At 40.9% G+C, this 21,508-nt stretch overlaps 1 protein-coding gene across 5 annotated transcripts in view; it reads right to left on the bottom strand.

Moving 5' to 3' along the window:
• LOC133575584 (dmX-like protein 1) overlaps positions 1–21,508 on the bottom strand; it is a 68,114-nt gene that overhangs the window by 25,611 nt on the left and 20,995 nt on the right. For all 5 annotated transcript variants that reach the window (XM_061928268.2, XM_061928269.2, XM_061928270.2 and 2 more), the window contains 26 exons: positions 20,416–21,112; positions 20,211–20,332; positions 19,954–20,043; positions 19,557–19,659; positions 19,362–19,481; positions 17,376–17,594; positions 16,032–17,290; positions 15,325–15,583; positions 14,849–14,985; positions 14,581–14,767; positions 14,381–14,491; positions 13,732–13,901; positions 13,424–13,521; positions 13,166–13,331; positions 12,521–12,649; positions 12,168–12,294; positions 8,826–9,595; positions 8,661–8,759; positions 7,884–8,051; positions 7,111–7,302; positions 6,815–6,891; positions 1,333–1,454; positions 866–1,123; positions 543–751; positions 318–460; positions 69–154 (listed from right to left, as the gene is read on the bottom strand). In XM_061928268.2, coding sequence (XP_061784252.1) covers positions 69–154; positions 318–460; positions 543–751; positions 866–1,123; positions 1,333–1,454; positions 6,815–6,891; positions 7,111–7,302; positions 7,884–8,051; positions 8,661–8,759; positions 8,826–9,595; positions 12,168–12,294; positions 12,521–12,649; positions 13,166–13,331; positions 13,424–13,521; positions 13,732–13,901; positions 14,381–14,491; positions 14,581–14,767; positions 14,849–14,985; positions 15,325–15,583; positions 16,032–17,290; positions 17,376–17,594; positions 19,362–19,481; positions 19,557–19,659; positions 19,954–20,043; positions 20,211–20,332; positions 20,416–21,112 — 6,118 coding nt within the window. The remainder of the gene's footprint in view (positions 1–68; positions 155–317; positions 461–542; positions 752–865; positions 1,124–1,332; positions 1,455–6,814; positions 6,892–7,110; positions 7,303–7,883; positions 8,052–8,660; positions 8,760–8,825; positions 9,596–12,167; positions 12,295–12,520; positions 12,650–13,165; positions 13,332–13,423; positions 13,522–13,731; positions 13,902–14,380; positions 14,492–14,580; positions 14,768–14,848; positions 14,986–15,324; positions 15,584–16,031; positions 17,291–17,375; positions 17,595–19,361; positions 19,482–19,556; positions 19,660–19,953; positions 20,044–20,210; positions 20,333–20,415; positions 21,113–21,508) is intronic.

The following is a 21,508-nucleotide window of genomic DNA, read 5'->3' as shown; positions in this document are numbered from 1 at the left end:
GCAAGAGCGTGACAATATGGCAACACTGCAGCTTCCTGGATGTTCTGTTTGAGCCAATGAGTACTGACCCAATAGATCATATCCTGCCATCGGGTAGAATGACTTGAGGTTGACTAATACCAGCTGCACCATTGCCAAGCGCATTAAACACCAACTGGAAGAAATGGCCAACATTACAAAGTCAATATGAATTTTAACAGTGGTTTCAGCTACCTTCATAAATATCAGGGCTATAAAGTTTGCATTTAATCTCTATAGACAACATACACAAAAGCAATGCCTAATTGATTTGTTCAGGTGCTTGCATCAATATCCACCTGTATGAATTGTAGTTAGTATGCTCTTTTTGAGGAGAATTCGGATCAAATATATCATCATATTCATCCTCCTCTTCATCTTTGCTGTCATGACTCTCTTCTGAATCGTATTCAACTCTGTTTTCTGATGGTGGCAGGAATGGCTAGAAGAACATGATCATGTGCATCATAAGGACTTGTTCTGTATGGAAAAATATGTTGGGTTATTTTAGTATACAAGGATACCTTAGCGATGAAGTAATCCCAAATGCTGAGCTTCGGGGGAACAAAACATTCTTTGAAAATGGAAGTGGCTTCCTGGTCTACAACGGGCTCTGCCCTGGGACTGGAAGGGGGGTCCCTCTCTGTACTGGACTCTTCTCGCGATGCGCTGCGTGATGACAGCAGCCGGAATCGTCTGGTTTTTCTTTCGGTGGTGTCTACGCCTGGTGAAACTGTTGAAAAAAAAACGATTGTACAGTAACACCATGGCACAAAGTTGTGTTTGATACATCACAAAATTATTGTTTACAACCACAATACTAGACATTTCAATCATCCTCACTTACCTGGTGGGGGTGTGTTTGTCGGACTGTTAGCTTTCTCGTTGACGGGAGTTCTTGCGCCTCCTCCAAACACAGTCAACCATAGCTTGCTGCTGAGAGGGTGGGCCACGATGCGAAAGAGCTCATTGCTGGAGTGAGTGGCCATGCCGTGAACAAACAGACTGAGGTAAACAGCCGTCAAGATCTCACAGAGCAGCACGGCGAGGCTCGGCTGACTCTCCTCACCTGCTGAGCCCAACAGACGGATCATGGAGGTTATACCTGCGGAGCGTCCCGGGGGGAGGTCGCCAGGGGAGGTAAAGGGAAAAGTTAGAACAATGATGGTTTTCAGTAAGACTTTAAAGAAGTAAAACTTATGGGGTTTAAATATTTTCCCAAAAGGTTTTGGATTTGGGCGGTAATGTTGGTGGGATGCATGTTACTGGAGTTCATGAATTACAAATATGACAGACATGAAGACTCTTAGTTACCTGGCCACTGTGCAGGAGAAGTGTTTGGCTGAACAGACTCATCCACGCTGGTGTTTTTTGCTGGCTGCTTTTGAGAGAGCAAAACGCTCTGATAGACCATCCCCGTAAAGTTGTTCATGTGACTGTGAGAGAGGAACCAGGGGAAACAGTGTTCAAGTAAGATACAATTTGTTACGCGTGAAATGCAATATTAAAAAGTCTAAGAAAATGGCATCAAACCGTGATAATGGGTGGGATACACTAAAAGGGAGTGAAGAAATAGTAACACGACTCAATAGTAACACAATCAGTGTTTCCCCCAGAAAATGTGTTAGTTAAGGTGGTGTCTCTCCAGGGGGAGGGGGCGCATCGCCCAGGACAGGCAGACGGACGGGGAAAGGGGTGGGTGGGTGTGAGGAACAGTGTAATTTGGCCATTCGCCACCATCACGTCTCCATCTCATCGCTACCACCACAGCCTGGGGGGGCAATAGACTACAGACTGTGGTAAAGTAGGCCGGCTTTGTTGCGTGAAGAAGCCTACAATTTTTGGTTGTGTTTTCCGCTCCGTATGCTGAATGGCAATATACGATATATATCTCGATATTTTTTCCATAAAGTAAAAACAAAACACAAAACAGTCCTAGTTACCTGAGATACTAAGTATGTCATTATTATGACTTAGTAAGTCAATATTTTGACTTAGTAATTTACTAAGTCAAAATAATGACAAAATAATGACTTACTAAGTCAAATTAATGACTTAATGTAAATAAGCGTTTGCAATAAGCTTTTGAAAAAAACAGTTAAAAGTGGGGCCACATGCTGACATATGCTCAACTCATCATGCTTAATTTATTACAGCATTTGGGAAGCCTGTAGTTGATTTTTATTATGTAAATGTTATATTTTTATCAACATGTGATAGCAGGGACCCTGCCATTCAAAACTAGGCTGGTACATTACTAATGATTAATGTAACTATAGCTGAAAAAATAGTACAACAGCAATAGGAGAGACTATTCATCCCTGAACACCATGGAGTTCATGTACACTTTATGATGCAGTTACATTATTATATCAACTATCAGAGACAGCTTCAGGAAACTCTTCATTTAACATAATGTCGTTTTTTGCTGCTTCAACACAGCTTAATCAACACAGAAAAAGGTAAACTGAAATAACTTAGTTGTTAACTTTAGGTCAATAATGCTTGTCTTTCTCTCAGACAGACAGGGCTTTGCTGTCCGTAACACGCACGCGCGCGCGCGCGCGCGCGCGCGCACACACACACACACACACACACACACACACACACACACACACACACACACCGCACAGTGAGCTAACATTACGCTAAAAGCTAATTAGCCTTCACCTCAAGGAGCGAGCTGAGCTGCGGTTTATTTTTCTAGAACATCATCGGACTCATAGTGATGTTACTAGTACCCGGTAGTTGACTGGGAGGTGTTTATTATAATTTGGGGAGAGTCCGCTGCCTTATGCTGCTAAACACATTTCTGCTCACCACACCGCAGGAGCACTGACTCCATGCGCTCTGAATACGCACTGCTGATTGGCTGTTACCGCTCTGCTTGTAACCAATCAGATGGCTCTGTGGGTGGGACAATGCTGGGTGCTGCAGAGACGTACTGACAGAGGCAGTACGAAGTGTAGCAGCTTGTTAAGACATTAGTTTAGGTGGTGGCTCTTTGTTGTTAAGGCGGCCGCCTTAACAACAGAGCAATGCGGGAAACCCTGACAACAAAATGTGTTGGTTTTGGCTTAGGAGGTTTTTATTAGCATGACTTTGTACTTACTTTATATTGTGTTTTTTGTAAATTTGTATTTGTTTTTATGTATCAGACATGCACACTGACAGAGGTGTGGTAATTTTGCTGTGCTTCAGCATATTTTGTTGATGTACAAGGACAATAAAAGCTTTCTATTCTATTCCAGTTGTTCTTAACTATTTTGACCTTGAGACCCAACAATTCCACTACAGAGAGGCCCACTCAAATATTAACACTTAATTAGTAATCTTACTTAATCTTACTCTTGATTTTAATGATGTTCAATAATTCTATCTAACCTACTTACAGATGAACAGAATACATTTGGTCAAATAATATGAAACCATCTGTTAATCACAATTATTATCATCAAGGCTTAGGTCAGGTTGATTACAAAAATAAATGCTAACCAAAAATACTGCAAAAGAAGGGACTCACAACAGTTGATGAAACATACATTTACATACAATTAAGCACTGCTAAAAAAAAACATTCTAATGAAATTAATAATATTAATATGACGTTTTGTTGAATAAACTGTCAAAAAAATTAAAGTGCAAATGAAAATACAGCTTCATCCCTTTAGTCATCATTTTTGCGCTTAAAGGGGAACTGCACTTTTTTGGGGAGTTTTGTCCATCATTCACAATTATTATGAGACAATAACACATGTCTTTTTTTGGGGGGGGGGGATTCTAAAGATGATAAAAAACGCTTGCAAGATGCGGCTAATGGGAGTCACTATTGTAGCCTTTCAAGCTCTCTAAAACCACTTCAAAACCCTCCATCAATATTTTATATATACGCTGCAAGTATATACATATATAATGTAGTAACAGACATGTTCATAACAACATAATATGTACAATATTTACCATAATTTTATCATTTTAAGCAATACCGGAACTTATTTCCTCAGCGCATTTATTTCCATTCTTATAGCAACGCACATCTGACTTTTGGCAACAAATGTGTGTTCCTACTCCTGGAAACAAATGCATGTGTGTTTTAATCATGGCAGACTTAGTAACAGACGACAAAGATGGCAATTTTTTGACAAAAGAGGATACACAACCTTATCTTTTTGGACCTGAATATACCGAGAATGAACTGCTGGTTATAAAAGTGAGCACGAAGAGACGGTGAAGCGTTAGCGCAGACAGAAGCCAAGAGAGTCAGGACCAGCGTGACTTGACGCTGCAAATGTGGAACTTGGAGCCAAGCTACGCCAACATAAATGACGTGCTTACCCAAAATAAACCGGAAAAAACGTCCCCGACCAGCTGGAACAAACAGACAACTATCAATCGAGTTTGTCGCTATAATATTCATCATGATACATGCAGCACATCATGCTTGTTATTACAACAGTACATACACTGTCAACTACACCAGTGGTCCCCAACCACCGGTCCGCGGCCCGGATCGATTGGTACCGGGCCGCACAAGAAATGTAAAAAAATAATAATAATAAAAAAAAAAAAATAATAAAAAATAAATGTTTTTTTTTAAATTAAATCAACATAAAAAACACAAGATACACTTACAATTAGTGCACCAACTCAAAAAAAACTCCCCTCCCCCTCATTCACACAAAAAAGGTTGTTTCTTTCTGTTATTAATATTTCTGGTTCATACTTTATATATCAATATAGATCAATACAGTCTGCAGGGATACAGTCCGTAAGCACACACGATTGTATTTTTTTATGCCAAAAACAAAACAAAAAAAAAACATTCCCCCCGGTCCGTGGGACAAATTTTTAAGCGTTGACCGGTCCGCAGTTACTAAATGGTTGGGACCACACTGTCAAAGAAAACATGAAACGTGGGCTAATACTTTACAGATACTGTAAAATGATTGTTAATTTTTTTCACTCAGTACAGATTGGTGTTCTATCATATTACGTTGTGCAAAACAAACTCAAAAGCCATTCAGCAGCTGTCGCAGAAGCTAACTTGCGGCTTATACCATAGCATGCATGTCTTACTACGCTAGAAAAAGACGTCCTCGGTGTCTGCTCTCAAAATAACAATTCTTGGTTATATACAGGTTATGGAACGTAAATGAAGTACTGTTGGCGATTTTTGGATGCATTCTAAAGTGATTTAGAAGCAGAATTGATTGCTACCAATAGTTGCATTGCTTCTCACCTAGAACGAAACAATTTTTACAAATTAGAATGCTAAAAAAAAATGTTTAGTCTTCTTGTCTCTCATAAGAATTGAGAAAATAGGCAAAATTCCCCAAAAACGTTTTTATGACTTCAGCTCCAGACTTCTTCTGTTTGAACTCAGACCTACCGATCTCAGGACGGACACTCTAACCACAAGGCCACAAGCCTCTATATATTTATGTGAATCTTCTGGATTCCCACGGTCAAGTACACTAAAGGTCACATGAGTGGAGTTAACAACAACACAGACAGAATGCTGTCAACACTCAAGGCGCGCAACACTTTTAAAAAATTCACACCATCTCCTACTCTGTCTTGCTCACTCACACGCTCTGAAGGAGAAAACAGAAGCATGGTTTCATCAAACCTCAAAGGCCAACAACGCCTTCTTTCATATCCCCATTACCATTACAAAGACCATGATAAATTAGAAATAGACCTACTCATTTAGTTAGACTCTTTAACTCCCAATAGTATGACAGAGATGGTTTGTGTGTGTATAAAGTCTATGGTAGACAGGGGATATAAAAAACCCAAGTCCTCAATTAATTACATAGTTTGGAATGTTGTACACGGTGAGTTAGCAATGTTTGGAGAGCTGACTTTAAAAAATAATGAGTTTTTCTCTCTTATCTTTTAAAAATATGTCCAGGCTCAAAGAGCTTACAGCATTAAGAGTACCAGTTTGGTCAAGCATACGTTAAATTGCGTCTGTACAACATAAAAAAACATGACAAAAATTTACACAGCGGCACTGCTGCAAGACAAATGCTTAATAATTTGAAATAAATATTTGGTGCTCCCACAGTTGTAGTCAGGAGATGTAGTTAAAAATGATTGGGTCACATTGTTCATTAGCATTGTAAATAAACAATTTTCCTCCCATCAACCACAAATCTAATTAGGAATTTAAGGTCTCTACTGACAAATAGCAGCATCAAAACAAACACTGTCTATTTTTTTTTATTTTTTTAAGTCACACTATAAAAAAAAACAGTCTTAATCAAATGGAAAGTAGATGCCCCTTACCCTTATTTATTTTTGTTCTTTGCCAATAAATCTTCTAGCAGAATGGAGAAAACACATTTTTTTTCAGGAAAACAATTTTAGCCGAATAACTCAGCGACAACAGTGTCATTGGTGGAGTCCAATATGGCGCACAATTTAAGAGTTATATCAAAGTTACGGATTACTTGAAGACACCTTAATAATTCAAGAGGTTGCTCAGAAAGATGCTGCTGCACCCTACTTTAGATACCCTCAATCATCAGATCAGTCAATCAAGTTTACATAGAACCCTGTATGTTATGAATGATAAATTATTCTAAAACATGGTTAGCACATGTTTACACTTGTGCACTTTACACATGCTGTAATCGAGAACCTATGAAACAATTAAGACACCTGTACAATTAATAAAGGTTTTATGATGGCCACAGACTAACTATGGAATAGCTTTTTACTTTCATGAATTTGTATGGTTAAAATGTTTTTTCCAAAATGTTTTTTTACCACTGCAGTTGCTCAAGCTTACCTTTGTGAGTGTCCATCGCAGAGACACTGGTATATGCAGGCGGACAAAGAGGCAGCCAGTGTGTGCATCACATATATCTGATAAGAGACATACCAAAATTTTACTACAATTAATGATAATAATAATAATAATAATAATGCATTACATTTATATAGTGCTTTTCTAGACACTAGACACTCAAAGCGCTCACAGAGATGTGAGAACCCACTATTATTCACTCCACATTCACACATTGATGGTGGTAAGCCACGCCGTAATTAGTGACAATAAACTAGTGCAAATAAAAGCTCACGCACCTCATTGTTAACAACATCAGGATGTGGAGGAGAGTTGAGCGAGTTGATGGTCTGCAGGATGTCCTGAGTCAGGTTGGTCAGGTGGACGATAGGATTGGCCACCACTGTCTTCACGTTGGCAGTGCACGCCATCAGGAGAGGGATGGACGTGTGCTGGCAGCATGTTGTCACAGCTGACGAACTGCAGTTGTCCTGTGGAGACATTACACAGAAAACTGTATTGCAAAAGTGCCTTCTCCATAGTCCTCACAAGACAGGATGCTTAGAAAAAATTGTGTTGTTTTCATTCATTTGTGTGAAGGACATTTAGAGAAAAACACAAAAATTGTTTACTCCATGATCGTAAATGACGTTGTGTGGTAAAGGGTACCACAAGACTATAATCTTGTTCCCACTTGATTAATCTCATTAAGTTACCAGATTCTTTATCCGAATCTCCACACTCCATGACTGTAGTCACAAAGCACTGTTTCCTCGCCAACAAAAATAATAAAAACGGCTACAGGACCACTATTGCAATGAACTGCTTTTAATTCCTTGGTTGCAAAAGCAAGAAAGTAGAAAGCACTTGCATCTGTTTTCCTTCTGACTGAAACTTCCATTCAGCATCTTCAGGCAAGATGTCGTTAAGGAGGTGACAATGTCTAATAAGTAGGCCTAGATGTGTATTTGTGTTTGATGGTTTGATGCAGTTTGTCTTTCATAAAGAAATAGGTAGCACTTGTAAATATGTTCAGTCAAATAAAGGCAAGTTAGAATCAAGGCAAAATTACCTGGTGAGATTCTTGAAGTAATAAAATTAGCTCCATGCGAACAGAGGCCAGTCCCCCACCATGGGAGCCGTGCAAGCTGCAGTAGCTTAGGAACATCCTCAGTAAGGACTGGTTACTTTTCAGCCAATGTCTCCTGCTCCTTTGACTGTCACTACAGGGACTCGTCGCCTGAAAAAACAAAAACAAATGTACTTTATTTAATTTGATGAGCAAAATGTATTTATAAATGCCCGCAAAATGTATTTAAATTGAAAGATAAAACTACAATCTATTCAGTAATAAAATAACATGTATTTAAAAAGTTTAAATATAATATACATCTGTTCGACAATAAAAGAAAATGTATTTAAAAAAAAAAAATATAATATACATAATATATCTGTTCAACAATAGAAACACAGTATGAGTACTCTCTACACTCCCCAGCTGTGTGTGGGTATAATATTTTATGCTGGTGAGGGAAAACATACCTCAGAAATAAATTAATTGAGGCTCAAAACGCTGGTTTAATACATCACAGTGTGTCATAACAAACCCCAATTACTCCCGTATAGGTTGTGAGCAGAATGGAAATGTTAGATGACGTCAGAGAAGTCTGATTAGATGCTTAAGGTGATAAGATTAAAATGTTAAATGGTCCGTACTAATGACTGCAGCATGTTCCGTGTAGGGTAACTTTAATGATGCACTGTGCCGGTGTTTTAATGAATGTAACAAGAATAATTTCCACCTAATGAACATCTCAGAAACGCAGAATAGACAAATTACCACACCCACCAGTTCATTCTCCACCAATCCAGAGACAAGTACATCGTTTTGGACAGGCACCTCTGGAAGACAGGGCTCGTAATTGCAACAGTGCTGGAGGGTCACCACCTGCAAAGACGGTCACATGCTTCAGCGTTTGGTTTAAAAAGAACTTCACAAATGTGTGTGCATTACCTCTCTTTCAAGCCATTGGTATAGCTGGTAACGTAGCTTTCCTCCATCCAGTTCATACCCTGTTGATAGTGTCCTGAGCTCATTGGTCAAAATCTTCAAGCATGTAGTAAACTTAAGCTGGGCTACCAAGATGTCATCAGAAGGGTCAATGAAATCGCTGCTGTCCACATTACCCTCCTCTGTGATGGACTCTATTAGAGGCAGCAAGGTGTCCTGCGTATCGTGAAACACGTTGTCTGCAGATCTGACATTTTGATTATTTTTAGTTTCTCCTTCATCATTTTCATTGTCTTCGTCATCTTTGTCGCTGTCCCACTTCAGGTCCAGAGGCTCATCTGGAAGCGTCATTGATGGCTGGCTCCAGTCGAAACTCAAAAGTGAATCAGACTGGCTGTTCGATATGCTGTCCCCACCCGACTCATAGCCATTCAGTGCACACTCAGACCAGTCCGGCTCTGATGTTAGCCTGTTTTTACTACCAGCGCTGAGGTCGTCCGCCTCCTGGTTGGTGCTTTTGCGGACTTTGGGCATCTTGGAAAGGACTTCGAGTGCCAGCATTGGGCAGCCCGCTTGCAAGTGCGCGTATGCAGCAGTGAAAAACAGTCTTCTCTCTTCAAGGCTAATTGAATCAGCCCTGCGACCCTCAGCGGTCAGAGCGACTTTGGCCTTATCGGAGGAGCCAAAATGTCGACGGAGGAGGAGAGGGTGGGTACAGAGGTAAGTGTAGAAGTTGAAAACCTCAGCATTATTTGAGGACACGGACAAGGAACCTGTTGAACACACACAATAGGAAAGCCATTAATTGTTTGGGGTTCACAAAACCGGAATATAACAAATTATGTTGCAAAATCCACAAGAACCTCACTGTATAATTGAAGTCTTTGATATTTTGTCTTACCGTAAATGTCAACGTTGACTGATTCATATTAGTTAACTTTTTAAAGACTTCTCATGTATTTATTCAGAATATGTATTTCCAGTCGCGATCAAAAGTTTACATACACTTGTAAAGAACATAATGTCATGGCTGTCTTGAGTTTCCAATCATTTCTACAACACTTATTTTTTTGTGATAGAGTGATTGGAGCACATACTTGTTGGTCACAAAAAACATTCATGAAGTTTGGTTCTTTCATGAATTTATTATGGGTCTACTGAAAATGTGACCAAATCTGCTGGGTCAAAAGTATACATACAGCAATGTTAATATTTGGTTACATGTCCCTTGGCAAGTTTCACTGCAAAAAGGCGCTTTGGGTAGCCATCCACAAGCTTCTGGCAAGCTTCTGGTTGAATTTTTGACCACTCCTCTTGACAAAATTGGTGCAGTTCAGCTAAATTTGTTGGTTTTCTGACATGGACTTATTTCTTCAGCATTGTCCACACGTTTAAGTCAGGACTTTGGAAAGGCCATTCGAAAACCTTGATTGTAGCGTGATTTAGCCATTCCTTTACCACTTTTGACGTGTGTTCGGGGTCATTGTCCTGTTGGAACACCCAACTGCACCCAAGACCCAACCTCCGGGCTGATGATTTTAGGTTGTCCTGAAGGATTTTGAGGTAATCCTCCTTTTTCATTGTCCCATTTAAAACACCAGTTCCATTGGCAGCAAAACAGACCCAGAGCATAATACCACCACCACCATACTTGACGGTTGGATGGTGTTCCTGGGATTAAAGGCCTCACCTTTTCTCCTCCAAACATATTGCTGGGTATTGTGGCCAAACAGCTCAATTTTTGTTTCATCTGACCACAGAACTTTCCTCCAGAAGGTCTTATTTTTGTCCATGTGATGTCAGATGAAACAAAAATTGAGCGGTTTGGCCACAATACCCAGCAATATGTTTGGAGGAGAAAAGGTGAGGCCTTTAATCCGAGGAACACCATTCCCACCGTCAAGCATGGTGGTGGTAGTATTATGCTCTGGGCCTGTTTTGCTGTCAATGGAACTGGTGCTTTACAGAGAGTAAATGGGACAATGAAAAAAGAGGATTACCTCCAAATTCTTCAGGACAACCTAAAATCATCAGCCCGGAGGTTGGGTCTTGGGCGCAGTTGGGTGTTCCAACAGGACAGTGACCCCAAACACACATCTAAAGTGGTAAAGGAATGGCTAAATCAGGCTACAATTAAGGTTTTAGAATGGCCTTCCCAAAGTGTGGACAATGCTGAAGAAACAAGTCCATGTCAGAAAACCAACACATTTAGCTGAACTGCACCAATTTTGTCAAGAGGAGTGGTCAAAATTTCAACCAGAAGCTTGTGGATGGCTACCAAAAGCGCCTTATTGCAGTGAAACATGCCAGGGGACATGTAACCAAATATTAACATTGCTGAATGTATACTTTGGACCCAGCAGATTTGGTCACATTTTCAGTAGACCCATAATATATTCATAAATAACCAAACTTTATGAATGTTTTTTGTGACCAACAAGTATGTGCTCCAATTACTCTATCACAAAAAAATAAGAGTTGTATAAAAGTATTGGAAACTCAAGACAGCCATGACATTATGTTCTTTACAAGTGTATGTAAACTTTTGATCGCAACTGTATATGTAGTATGAGTCACAATGTTTCTCAACTGCGACACATTATTCAACTCCATCCATCCATTCATCCATTTTCTACCGCTTGTCCCTCTCTGGATCACGGGGGGTGCTGGAGCCTATCTCAGCTGCATTCGGGCGGAAGGCGGTGTACACCCTGGACTAGTCGCCACTTCATCGCAGGGCCAACACAGATAGACAGACGACATTCACACTCACATTCACACACTAGGGCCAATTTAGTGTTGTCAATCAACCTATCCTCACTTTTTTTTTTAAACCTCACGCTGCATTAGAATGGCTGACATTGATGACAGAACTCTCTCGTATGATGCTTCCGACTATGTTGATGAGCTATATTCAGATAAAAATAAAAACATTTAAATTACACTTAAATGCTTTGAAACAACCAAAACATAACACCCATTGCTAACTTAATGTCCTTCTTTAGAAAGCAGTTGACTGCGAATCACCAGCTTCTCTTAAGCAAATACGTATACCCCATTTTGTCTTAATTGCTTTAAAATGTAAATAAAAAAAGAATTTATTAATATGTCCATTTTCAAACACAATACTGTAGTCAAATGCTCAGTTTAGTAAATATCAGGAACTACCATTTATTGGTCAATGAATACAAATTCAACACATCAATATGGCTGGCTCATGTTGACATTGTAAGTTCACTGCAAAATGACAAATAGCTAGTGCGATACACGGGTATGTTCTCTTGTAGAGCAACTTGAATAAATGCAATCTTAAAGCCAATTAGCAGAGGAAAACAGTTGACCTACCAGCATCAGTAGCCCCAGACTTGGTTTTATTGGCAGTCTGCTCCAGCAGAGTGTCCAGGGCTTTGCTGTAGTCCTCCATGACCCAGTGGGCCATGCTCCGCAAGAATGGATCTTGATGCATCCGTATCTGCAGATATGCAAAGCTAAAATGTAATATAATTCAAAAAGCTAGGATAGCAAGACAATGCTTTGTGGTTGTCACGAATACAGACTTGTTTGCATCTCTGTGCCAAACTTGTCAAAAGGTGCATGCGAGGATCAAAACAACACCTGCTTCCTTTTATTGAATTATGCTTTATCTTCCAGTGGAAAAAACAAGAGCCTCCTAGAGCATGTGACATTGAACGTCGCACCTGTTTATCGTGTCCCAGCACATGTCTCTGGAGGATCTTTTTGTAAGTGGATGCCGTCTCAAACTCTGACTCGTAAAGTCTGGATATCACAAGAGCTAGTTGAAGGTCCTGCAGTTTCTCTACACACACCTGAAAATAAAATAAGGCAAAAGAAATGTTGGGATTTGTGTCCCAATGCACACTCAAAAGGTAAGATAAGGTGCAGTTTTGTACTTGTCCTTACTACTGAGGTGTGAGATGCATTTCAATGAGACACCCTCCCAGGCAAATAAACTAAGCTAAACCAATGATAGCTCTTCGCCTGGATGAACATCATTTCCATAAAGCACCAGTTACTTATGCAGATTAAAAAAAATGAGTCATTGCTTCGGGGACATTGTCAACAGAAATAACCTTCATGAATAAAGGTTAAGCAAGAGCAGTGTGCCTTTTATGTGTTAATGTCTGATGTGCAGAAAATAAAATACTAATGTAAGAACCAAAACTACACAAATTCACCATTAAAAAGAAGATATGATTAAGATGCCTATGCCTCTCTCAATATTGCAGCTGAGATATGTAGGTAGTTGCCAGCTTATAGCTAAATGCATTTGTAGTCATCCTACTCATAGCCACACTTCCTTATAAGTCTTATGATCCACTTGCCTCTACTGCATCCTTCAGGGAGCCAGCTAATAGGAAAAATGCTGCAGAATGATGAAATCGCTGCTTTCCCAGCAGAGAGAATGCATTTTTCAATGCTGCTTTTCGCCATCGGTCTTCACTGAAATTGTTGTGGAAAAATTCTGTCATTTTGGAATTCTTCTGAGCTCTGGAAAATAAGAATTAAAAAAAAAGTTAATCCCATCTTATCTGTCCCAAATAAAGGATAACATGGGGTGAATACGATTACAGAAATGTTACCTGTACAGTCCCCAAACCACCGCCTTCTTTTTCATTGCTAGGTAAAATATGGCAGCATCCAGAGGATCATTACTTCTCTGAAAGGAGGCCTTAGCAACCTGACATAGAAAAGGAAACACTTGGGTCAAATCATCCTGTTCTATTCTAAATATATATTCTATATTCCATTTTAGTGTAATGTTGTGGATTATTATTGTTTATTGGATGTAGTTCATAACCAAGCCCTGTTCCCTCCACAAATACTAAAATCAATCTAACAGCAGCAACAACTATACAATTTAAATAATGATCAATGGCGATCTTCTCACCCTTTCAATGCATTTGCGAAGTTTGTTGGTGCTCCTCAGCCACCATCCAACACCCATAGAGCGTAGCTCAGGCCAAGTGGGCTCCCCTTTCTGGAGGGAGGGTAGCACGTGAAGCAGCTCCTCTTCAGCTTCAGAGTGGAAAGCCCAGGCATAGTGACACGTTGAGAGGCCTGTACAAGACAAAAAAAAATGGTGTTTCGTTCGGTCAAAGCAAGTTGCTGTATTTCAAGGTACAATAAGTACAGATGAGCAAAGGTTACATACTGTACAGCCACAACACTTGATTTTTGACTTTTACAGCTGTAGAGTGTAGTGCCCTGTTCAAGGGTAACTTTACCGTGGTAGTTAAGGCTGATAAATTATGTCTTGCCCTCATCTCTCAATAACACTTTTATGTTCAGAGTTTACAACACAGGCCTTCAGTAACTTTACTTCCCAGCTTTTATTCACCTCTAACTCTAAGCAGTAACTGTTCTGAGGCCCAAGGAGAAGAAGAAGTCAAAAGAAGTCCTGCTAGTTAAGAGATTAATTAAATCTTGTAAGGGCATTCAAATGAAAACAAAGAGTGCCGAGGCGTCCAGAAGAGCAATTAGAACTTCTGTGGGTGTGCCAGCCAGCTTGTCGAATGAAGGCCACTCTGCCACTTTACCTTGCCGTAGCAACTGTGCTCGGTGTGCTGGCGGGAGAGAGGTAGAGAGGAAGGTGTGTAGTCTGACAGCAAGCAAAAACTTCAGGCCGCACTCGTCCAGTGTCTCTCCACCTGGTTGGTGAATGATGAATAAACATATTGTGCAATATGGATTGATAGACAGAACATGTGCATCTAGTATCTCCGTCAAGCTGCAGTACCTTTGCTCTTGCCCTGGTTGTCTTTCAGGTCTGTGCTGGTGGTAGCGATAGTGTCAGCTAGTGCCATGAGAGACATTTGCTCCATACGAGTTAAGCCTGGTAAACTGGAATGGAGGAGATGACTGGACAAAACCTGGGCGTGCTCTGGGCCAAAGTATGTGGGGCTGTACTGGGACAGGTCGATTACCTACAAACAGGAGAAGAGACAACAATGAACTTTGGTCGTGCTAAATATCTAAGAAATAAACAGTCTTTCTCAGAGGTTGACCTTGTTCCCTGTTTCTTCTTGCTCATCTTGTTCCAGAGTGTCCAAGTCCACCATGCTGGGTGTGTGAAATAACTCATCATAAGCATCCGTATGACTGGATCCATGCCCACTGTCACCACTCACACTGCCGACCTTTTCTATGACAAAACACGAGATGGACAAACTCAATTAGTCAAGATGTTCTTCTCCTGCAAAAAACAGATCAATTGAATTACAGTACCAACAGGCAGATAAATGTGTATTCTGTGTATGCTCTGCTTTATGGATGCACAGCCCCAGGGACACATTAAGTAAAACCAACTTGACAACACATTTGGTGCATTTAAAAATCTATAGGATTATATGTACATTGAAAATAAAACAACTTTGTCTTTGTTTTTTTTCCCCAGACGATTGCCTTTTAGTGTGATGGCAATACATCTAAAGATTATTATTCATTAAGGCAAATAATGTGAACCCACAAAGTGAATACTGACCAGGCTTTGGGGGCGCATCTTCATCGGCTGCGATAAGGGCATAGAGAGGTAGAGGAGGAATGGAGCTGATCTCCGTATAATCTGGGGTGGAGTTCTCTTCTTTGCCAAACATTTTCCGTTCCCTGGCCATGCTGCCTCCTGCACTGATGGTCCGAGAGCGGACGCGTTTCTCTGGATTGGTGGCATTGTCTTTCAGAGCCACTATTTCTCCAGCAATGCATTTCACTAGGTGGGAAAGAATAGCTTTGGCACGGCGAACCTAGGTGACAGCAAAAAAAAAAAAAGCGTTACTTAACGTGTAGCTAATTGTGAATTTAAAAAAACCTGTCCTCTTTGAAGTGGTGGGACTCATCTGGCTAGGATCGGGTCAGACGGGGTATCATGTTTATGAGGAAAGAGTTGTTTTCTTTAATGACATCATGAAAAAGCGAGACTACAGAAGCAACCATCTGAGTACCTCTTCTCTCAAAAGTGGAGCAGACATGAGAGTGATAATAAATTTTTCAAATGTTTAAACAGGCCACAGGTACACAAATGACAGTCATTAAACAGTCAATTTTGTAATAAAAAGTGATTTAGTTCATTTACTTTTTATGGGGATATCTCAAGTCCTATTATAAACACAAAGATCTCTGCTGGAGACATGACAGTACAATTAGAAATACAATGTTTTCCAGTAGAATACAATAAACTAAAATCATACTAACCTTCCCCAAATCCATAAGCTCTAGTAATTGTACTGGGTGGTACTGGGGCAGTGTGGGAAAGAGTTGATGAGCTGCTTCAAACAGTCCAGAATCTTCCATCTCCAAGGGCAGATCATAGGCTGTTCTTTTTCCACTAAGTTTCTGAGCCAGGCTCATCATTGACCTCGTAAGGGCCTTTTTAGGAGGAGCCAGTAAGGAAGTTGGAGGCCCAAGAGTGAAACACTCCTCCTGGCTTTGTCTGACCGCAGAGACTATGGAGGACACACTGCTGCAAATGTCTGCATCAATGGCTGCATTGGGTTTGGCAGGTGCTGGGGGCTGCCACTGGGAGTAGACATGCATCTCACAGTCCATGCCTACCACCAAGATGCCATCACGTACCCAGGAGAGGGAGACGGGGATGGGTAGTGAGCCTTCAACAGAGGAGACCAGGTCGACAGATCTAAGTAGAACTAGGCTGGACAAGCTTTGGTCTCTACTGGCATCAGATGAAAGGCTCAGTTCGGGAGGCTTGCCAGAGAGACGGCCGTACATATAAATCTTTGTCCCGATGCCAACTGTCAGAATGTGTGACCCATCCTCCTGGGAAACCCAGTCTAAATGAACCAGACTCTTGTGAGAAAAACCAAAGCAGTGCTCATTTGGCAAAGAAAAGTTAATGTTGCTACATGGAGTTGTGCTGTTGCTAAAACCACAGCTAGCTGCAGGATTTGCTTTGTCCAGAACTATAGTTTGCTCTAGGATCCACTGTGAACCACCCGTGGACTCGCATTGAAAGATCCTGATGTAGACCAGCTGTTCCCTCTTGTTTGCTAGAGAAGGGTCTGAGGACAGACTAGGGCTGTGCTGCACTGTCAGGTTCGGAGGGACGTGCTGGGTGGCGTTGCTGTAGTGGGGGTACAAGTAAGGTGAGGAAGCTAGTGTGGGAGGAGAAGTCAGCCGCATGTGAGAGCTTAGCTGAGGTGTTGCGTTCAGAGGATTGTCTGTCATTGTCTGCCTGTAGGCAACTGCAATCCTCCCTGTGTGACAGCAGCTGACTTGGATGGGACGACCCGGTACACTAACGGCACTACAATTGGGAACCTTTTCCTCCACGAGGAGAGGCCACTCCTCCCACTGATACACCAACTTGTCACCACTGGGGGTCTCCGATGGCGTGACGTTACACATCCAGAATCGCACCTTCCCGTCTGAACAGGAAGTAGCAAGGAGGTATGGTACACGGCCAGCTGGCAAGGAACATGATGCACTGAGGTGACCTAGCAGGAGAGTCAAGAGCTTAATTTAAGGCAATAGAATAAACACTGCATGCTGAAGGATTTTGTTATTTTCACATCTGCACACCTGCAGAGGGCGTAATGCTGACGGCCTCCACTCCTGCTGGCAGGGGTAACTCCTGGCTATAGAGCCGATGTGTGGTGAGGCTGAGGCGACAGGCGCTCTGCAGATTGGATGTACAGGGTTTAGTCTTTTGAGATACTGGTGAACCGAAGGTATCAAAGTTAAACTGAGAGTAGGTAGTGGAAGTATCTGTGAGGGCATCTTTGGGCGAGAATTTCTCCTCTGTGGGTAAGAAAACAACAAATTAGGACTGAGTAAACGAGCAGAGCATATTACAGGTAGTCTAAATTCAGCATCAATACTAAATTATTTTTCAAAACACTATTGTAGATTATCTGAGACTAAGAAACTAAGTATAAATGGGACCGGTAATATTTAATAGGGGACAGATTTACTAAAGGTTTGCGTGTATTAAAACATGTGCAAACCTGATAGCACACGCAAAGCTGATCTACTAAGCGTGTGCAAAGTGGATTGCATCTGTTAAGTGAGCAGAAAAAGGCATGCAATCAATTTTGTGTCTCTGTCTTCATAAGTATGCAAAGTAAATGCTGACCATCAAAACGGCCACAATACTGGGAAGAAAAGATGCAAATATAATTATTTAGCACGCACAGTGTGTTTCAACAACACTCATCACCATTTTGCGAGCATTATTTTGCGTTTTATCTAGCACCTATGAGAAGAACGCGCAAACTGACGCACTCCACACACGGCTGCAGGATCGTTGCTAGCGCTGCAAAGAGACGATGGACAGACAAGAACGCTCCTTCCTACATGTGTGTGTCAACATTTTGGTTGGTCAAAAATAAAATATTTTAGGCATAACGTCAAATTAGCAACCCATCCATCCATCCATTTTCTACCGCTTGTCCTTTTCGGGGTCGTGGGGGGTTCTGGAGCCTATCTCAGCTACATTGGGGCAGTCGCCACCTCATCGCAGGGCCAACACAGATAGACAGACAACTTAATTTAATAATGGTATAGCTGCTAGAGGACTTAGGGGATGATTAAAACAAATTCAATGAATGTATTCTTGTGTCCATTAGTATTTATTTAATGATGTTCTTTTTTTCACATAAAATATATTTTACTAAAATATTTCCTATTTGAAAGACAAAATCTATAAGCTTTGGAGATTATCTAAATGTTATGAACGATAAAGGTCCCAGGACCTGAAAGGGTTTTAGTCTATAAAGTCTTAAAAGTAAGTCCTATTATTTTTTTATACTTTCAATGCTTAAGTATCCAGGTCAACTTCAAATCTCTCTGTTAATATAAAGGTTTTTTTTGTGTTGTATGTCCTTTGTGTCAAAATTTTCTAAGTTTGTTTTATGGTTTTCCATAAAACAAACTTTGAAATTTTGTGTGTTTTTTTACTAAAAACACACTATGCAATATTTTGTCCCCTATCCATCCATCCATTTCTCTACCGCTTGTCCCGTTCGCGGTCACGGATTTGATGTGAAGTAGTTGGAACCTTAAATAGGTCAATAAATCACAAAGACATTGATGTTGATTCATAATAAAGGTTTGAGCACCGTTTTAAATAAACACCACAATTGTAAGACCCTTGGAGCCTTGAAAGCCCCACTAATAAAAGTGTTAAAACTAAGTCAGGTATTATTATTTTTTAGGAGCATGATAACCTGAAATGAAATCAGAGTGTCTCGGTGGTAATGCCCTGTATAGTACACACAAAATCCTCATTTAAATAAGACTGTTTGCATCACTTTTCAATTGCACACAGTCTTAGTAGATCACACGCAACACGGCCACTAATAGTATATGCTATTTTATAGATTGCACACATGTGGTGTTTGGATCTTAGTAAATCAGGCCCCAAGTGTCATATGAAGTGTAAATCAATGAAGTTACCAAACGTTTTCAAACAAAATAGGACAAAACAATCCCATTATCAATTCTTTACTTTGTTTGTTTTTGAATTGATGTATTGAAGCTGAGCTTTTGCAGATTAAAAGTACTTACCCATGGTGACGGGTTTAGCAGCAAGATGAAGATGCCACATTTGTAGCAGCGAGCGACCACTTGGGGTTAATTCAACAACCACAAGGAAGAAGCTTGCAGCGAAGGTGGGCTTGCTAGGTGCTGCCGGGAGGCAAGAAAAGTATAACAATACCATCCAACATGATACAGTTTTGATATATGTAATATTACTTTTACCACATTGAGATGCATCCAACAATTCATGCGCTGTGTTGGGTCTTTTATTGCCAAGGATTAGATCCTCCTCAAACACATGGAGGAGCTGCGTCTCCTTTCCCTGCTGCAGAGGACAAAAGCAGCCTTTGAGATGCAAGACACTAGATGTCACACTTCATGTGCTGCACAGCAGATACACACAGACACATGATGTGTCAACATTTCAAACACATACAGTACATACATGAACGTACGGAAGACGTGAGGCATTTACATTTTTTTATGGCTGACATTTCATAGTAAACTAATAGTTTACTGTTAATTGCTCAATGCTACAAACCTGCTATTCATGTAATGTGGAATAAACCTTCACACTGACAAGTTATCAACATATCTATTTGATTTAATGTGTACTTACAAAGTCGGTAACGGCATCCAGCTCAATGACACATCCTGGCTTCGCTGTGGACTGCTGACTGACAATGTTAAACACCTCGCCAACATATTTCTGAATATAAAATGGGCACAAATTAAGCAGCAAAAATCCCCAGCTACATTTATGTGTTACAATGAGTGTGGGATTAAAGGCGATGGGACATATGGATTTGATTTGTGTACTTCAACTTGTCTTAGAGTGGACCTGCACACTGTGGAAAGATCTGGTGGTAAACTTACTGATATCTCAGGATTAGAGAGCTCGCTGAGTAGTTTCTTGGCTTCAATCACAGCCTGATAAAGCCTGAGTGAGTGGCCATCACTTGCGACAAAGCAGGCGCTGGGAGAGTTACAATATGCACCTAGCAGCACATACAGAATGACATATCTTTCCTTAGAATGGAATCATTAATTTCATGGAAACTGAACTAAATAATGTGCATACCTAAACAGCTGCTGGGGATGAGTGTGGGTAGCCAGGCTACATTGTCGAAAGCTGAGGCATGAAGAGAATTGATCCGGGCCAACTCGGACACCCCGCCTGACAGAGACAGGGGCCCCACAGGGTCGACCCTCCACAATATCAGCTCGCTGTAGATAGCATTGGGGTCTTGTGAAACCCCAGCCAAAGACAATCGACTGGGTCGAGAGCCGTGGGAAGTAGGGAGCCCAGAGAAGACCTTTGGGGCCGCAAGGATGCTGTCCACCTCGGGGGACCTCAGCGCATTGTGGTGTGAGGTGGTAAGGAGCAGAGGCAGAAGTGAGTGGCAGGCCAGGTCGTTCAGGTGGAAACGGTGACCACAGTATCTTGACTTGTGAGACACACTGAGCACAGTGGAGAAAGCGGAGTCCTCCACAAAACTTACTGCCCACTGATTAAGGGAGCCATCATCGTGCTTGGAGATCATGAGCACGTTAGGGGTGAAAATGCTCAGGCGAAGACTGCTGCTGGAGGCGGCTTTTATTTGACGGCCATAACTAATAAGCGCAGATTTGGGTAACGTGTTTCCAGGTGGTCTTTGCCTGCCGTGCTGGAGGGCCAGGTCCACGTTCTTGTTGCAAGCATACATGACCACACTGTGACTGAGGGAGATTGCATCCCCTGCAGGAAACGCCACAGGGATACGAGACACAAATGACACCTGCCAGACAGAGAAGGAGAAATATTACCAAATAAAACTAACCAATGAAAAGAGTTCAGTCATGTGTAATATCAAGGACGAATGACATCATTAATAAATAAATCATTCAAAAATGTAAGTGAAAATGTTATGTTATATTTTCTCCATTTTACAGCAGAAAAAACTAATGAATATTTAACTATTAATATGCACCTAAATCATAATTTCTAATCAAATAAAAACAGGTAGTCCACCTTAAATTACATTTTCAATGTCTGCCAGCTATAACTTTAAGATTCTCACATTTCAAATCAAGTTGTTTGTGAAATTAATATGATATTAAATATAATCAAAATATAATCGCCCAATTGCGGAAATTAGAAGCTATACAAGAAGAACTGTTCAGTCTTAGAAGTC

Source organism: Nerophis lumbriciformis, linkage group LG33 (genome assembly GCF_033978685.3).
Source record: "Nerophis lumbriciformis linkage group LG33, RoL_Nlum_v2.1, whole genome shotgun sequence".
Classification (NCBI taxonomy): Eukaryota; Metazoa; Chordata; class Actinopteri; order Syngnathiformes; family Syngnathidae; genus Nerophis; species Nerophis lumbriciformis.
This window is presented reverse-complemented; position numbering and strand designations above follow the sequence as displayed.